General features: G+C 47.0%; 1 protein-coding gene across 1 annotated transcript; it reads left to right on the top strand.

Annotated features, from left to right (window-relative positions):
- Nucleotides 1-2,026: 2,026 nt before the first annotated feature.
- On the top strand, nucleotides 2,027-2,578 carry LOC147984059 (uncharacterized). The gene has a single exon (XM_087540969.1). The coding sequence runs from the start codon at nucleotides 2,027-2,029 to the stop codon at nucleotides 2,576-2,578; it is 552 nt and encodes a 183-aa protein (XP_087397095.1).
- Nucleotides 2,579-4,332: the final 1,754 nt, after the last annotated feature.

Consider the following 4,332-nt stretch of genomic DNA (forward strand, 5'->3'; position numbering starts at 1 on the left):
AAGTTGCCTTTAGAGATGAGTATGATTCCAGGTCTGAGACGTTAACCTTTGAAGTGGTCAAGATCAAAAGCCCTTACCATGCTGTGTTCGGACGGCCGGCTTATTCTAAATTCATGGCGAGGCCCTGTTTTGTCTACTTGCAGCTTAAAATGCCGGGTTATAAGGGCACCATCACAGTGCATGGGAGTCGCAAGGTGGCCTTGGAATGTGAGGAAGGTGATGCGGCTTATGCTGAATCAGTTTGTGCAACGGAGGAGTTGAAATTTTACAAAGACAATGTTGACCCGGCGGACATGACGTCCTTGAAGAAACCAACCACTGAGCATGAACCTTCGTTAAAATTTAAATCGGCGGATGATACTAAGATGGTTGATTTCGTCCCTGGCGACTCATCTAAGCAGTTCAGCATCAGCGCTAATCTGTATCCAAAATAGGAAAGAGCGCTCATCGAGTTCATCCATGAGAACCGGGACATCTTTGCATGGAAGCCTTCAGACATGCCGGGTGTACCGAGGGAACTCACTGAGCACACTCTTAATATTGATCCAAAGGTTAAACCGGTCAAGCAATTTCTTCGTCGGTTTAACAAGGAGAAGTGCAAGGCCATTGGTGAGGAAGTGGCCCGGCTTTTGGCGGCCGGATTTATCATTGAAGTTTTTCATCCTGAGTGGTTGGCTAATCCGGTGTTGGTACTCAAAAAGAACGGCACTTGGCGTATGTGTGTGGATTACACAGACTTAAACAAGGCTTTCCCGGCTGATCCGTTTGCTCTCCCTCGTATTGATCAAATCATTGATGCTACGGCGGGTTGTGAGAGTTTGAGTTTTTTGGATGCTTATTCTGGTTATCATCACATCAAAATGGCAGTTAAGGACCAGGAGAAGACAACTTTCGTTACTCCGTTTGGAGCCTTCTGCTATGTGTCTATGCCTTTTGGGCTCAAGAGCGCCCAGGAGACTTATCAGTGGTGTGTACAAAATTGCCTTCACAATCAGATTGGGCGCAATGTTCATGCTTATGTAGATGACATTGTGGTGAAGTCAAGAGAGAAAGAGACCTTGATTGATGATTTGAAAGAGACATTTGACATTCTCTGGGTCTACAAAATGATGCTTAACCCGGCCAAATGTGTCTTTGTTGTGCCAGCAGGCAAGCTATTGGGATTTCCGGTTTCTAAATGAGGCATTGAAGCTAACCCGGAGAAGATCAAAGCCATTACGTCTTTGGCTAAACCGGCGTGTGTCAATGATGTTCAGCGACTGGCGGGTCGTATTGCTGCTTTGAGTCGGTTCATAAGCCGGCTGGGTGAGAAGGTTATTCCCCTTTACCAGATGATGAAAAAGATGGATCATTTTGTTTGGAGTGTTGCTGTTGATCGGGCGTTTAAGGATCTGAAGAAACAGTTGGCTGAGCCGCCCGTGCTTGCTGCCCCTGTTGATAAAGAGCCTTTGTTGTTATATGTGGCTGCTAATAGCTGGGCCGTTAGTGTAGCTATTTTGGTGGAAAGGAAGGAGGCAAGCAAAGAATATCTGGTTCAACGACCGGTTTATTATATCAGTGAGGTGCTTATCGAGTCCAAACAGAGATATCCACACTGGCAGAAGCTTGTATATGGGGTTTTTATGGCAAGCCGGAAGCTTAAGAAATATTTTCAAGGTCATCCTATCACTGTGGTAAGTTCTGCTCCTTTAGGAGATATCATTCAAAATAGAGAAGCCACATGCCAGGTTGCTAAATGGGCCATTGAGCTCGGTCCTCACGGTTTAAAGTATATGTCACGTACGGCCATCAAGTCCCAAGCACTGGTGGATTTCATCAATGATTGGACAGAGTTGCAGACGCCCGAGGAAGAGCCGGATAACACATATTGGACTATCCACTTTGATGGATCCAAACAGCTGGAGGGCTTGGGGCTGGACTTGTTTTGACTTCCCCACAAGGTGACAAGTTTTCCTATGTTCTCCGGTTAATGTTCCCCTGTACTAACAATGCAGCAGAGTATGAGGCCTTACTCCATGGTCTTCGGATGGCTAAGGAGATGAGCTTAAGCCGGGTGAGGTGTTTTGGCGATTTAGATCTGGTGGCTCAGCAAGTTTCAGGCATTTGGGATTCCAAGGATCCTCTTATGGTGGCTTATCGCCGGGAGGTTGATGCCATTGCAGGTCATTTCAAGGGTTACCAAGTTGAACATATTGATCGCCGGAAGAACGAGGCGGCTGATACTTTAAGACGGCTAGGATCTCAGTGTAAGCCGGTGCCACCTAATACGTTTTTGGATATTCTGCTTAACCCATCTGTGAAAGTGCCTACAGAGGAGGACCTTGCTGTTCCTGACCCAGAAGCACAATTGGTGGCAGCTCTCCATGCTATTCCTGATTGTACGGTTCCGTATTTGGCTTACATGGCCCGGGGTGAGTTGCCGGAGGATGAGGTCTTGGCCAGGCAGATAACCCGACGGTCTAAGTCAATGACGATTATCAATGGAGAGTTGCACCATCGCAGCGTTATAGGAGCGTTTCAACATCGCGTCTCTCCTAAAGAAGGCTGTAAGATTTTACGAGAAGCATATCCATCTTGATTTTTCCTCTGTGGCTCACCCTCAATCCAATGGGCGGGCAGACTGAGAAAATCAGGAGATTCTGCGAGGTATCAAGCCCCGACTTATGGTTCCTTTACAGAGAACACCGGGTTGTTGGGTGGAGGATTTACCTTCAGTGTTATGGAGCATCAACACAACCCCCAACAGGTTTACGGGTTACACACCCTTCATCATGGTTTAGGGGGCAGATGCGGTTCTCCCTAGTGACATCCGTCACGATTCACCCCGGGTGGCGGCTTATGTTGAGGCCGACAATGAAAAGGCGCATCAAGACACACTTGACTTATTGGATGAGGAGCGTGACCTCGCAGCGGCTCGTTCGGCGATTTACCAGCAAGACCTACGGCGTTATCACAGCCACCGGGTCAAAACCAGAACCTTTCAAGAAGGCGACTTAGTGCTCCGACTCATCCAAGATCAGACAGATATGCACAAGTTATCACCACCTTGGGAAGGACCTTTTGTGGTCAGCAAGAATCTACATAATGGGTCATACTACCTTATCGACGTTCGAGACAACAAGGACTCACGCATATCGGAGGAGGAGACCCGTCGGCCATGGAACATTGATCATCTTCGGCCCTACTATACTTGAGCCTCCGGCTCTCATGATGTACATAGTTATCTGATGTATATATTATAAGAAGTATAATAAAGACGGCTTCCCTGACAATTCAGGGCCTCTATCGTTTTACTTATTCAAAGCTAAGTCTTTATCATCATTTAAGAGGCTTGACGCCCACAACTTCCAGGACCAAAGAGAGTTGGATGCATAGCACAACTCAAACATAGGTCCCTGATGATCACTTGTGGGCTTCCTGCTCATTGAGCATAATTGTCAGTACCCTCTTGATCGGCGCAATGCCAAAACTTATATGATCACTTGGGGGCTTCCTGCTCATTGAGCATAGCTGTCAGTACACTCTTGATCAGGCACAATGCCAAAACTTATATGATCACTTGGGGGCTTCCTGCTCATCGAGCATAGCTGTCAGTACCCACGTGATTGGCGCAAGGCAAAATGGTTATAGGGTCACTTGGGGGCTTCATGTTCAAACATAGGTGTATTCACCAAAGAGAACATAGCTGTCGGTACCCTCTTGATCGGCTCAACGCCACGTTTGTAAGTATGTCACTTGGGGGCTTCCTGTTCAAACATAGGCGTATTCGACCGAAGAGAACATAGCGTTACTACCCTCTTAACCAAGTTTGTTCAAACATAGGCGTATTCGACCGAAGAGAACAAACTCTGACCGGGTCGTCCTACCTGTAACACCAGCTGCTTCAACTCCATCAGGTCATCCTGATTGACCCGCCGAACTCTTAACGATCAGTATTTATGGCGTATTCCACCAAGATCTGATCTCGGTTAAGGTTCAAACGGCGGCTTCTCATTCGAGAGTACAGTTTACAGAGTCAGATGGATCCAGGCTTCATAAGCCGCCTTCCTTGAAACTTGGATAAATCGGCCCATGATACTGTCACTCCGACTACAAGCATATGTCAACTTGTGACCAGCACTATTGGTCACTGAATGGTCACTGTTTTCAATTTGTGACCTTTTTGTGACCAAAAACATAAGGTCAAAAGCTGGCGGCCGTAAACTGACTATAGCGACCTTTCTTCTGGAATGGTCGTAGACGTTTATGACCAAAATATGTCTACTATGGCGTTTTGGTCACTAGCAACCTCCCCAGGCCACATAGGCATCCATCGTGGCAATCTGATGTGGC

The sequence above is a fragment of the Triticum urartu genome, chromosome 2A (genome assembly GCF_056163025.1).
Source record: "Triticum urartu cultivar PI428250 chromosome 2A, HENAU_Tu73, whole genome shotgun sequence".
In the NCBI taxonomy this organism is placed as follows: domain Eukaryota; kingdom Viridiplantae; phylum Streptophyta; class Magnoliopsida; order Poales; family Poaceae; genus Triticum; species Triticum urartu.

What these genes read in the sequence shown, in the direction of transcription:
- LOC147984059 (XM_087540969.1), top strand. Translation starts at nt 2,027, where the DNA reads ATGGCTAAGGAGATGAGCTTAAGCCGGGTGAGGTGTTTTGGCGATTTA.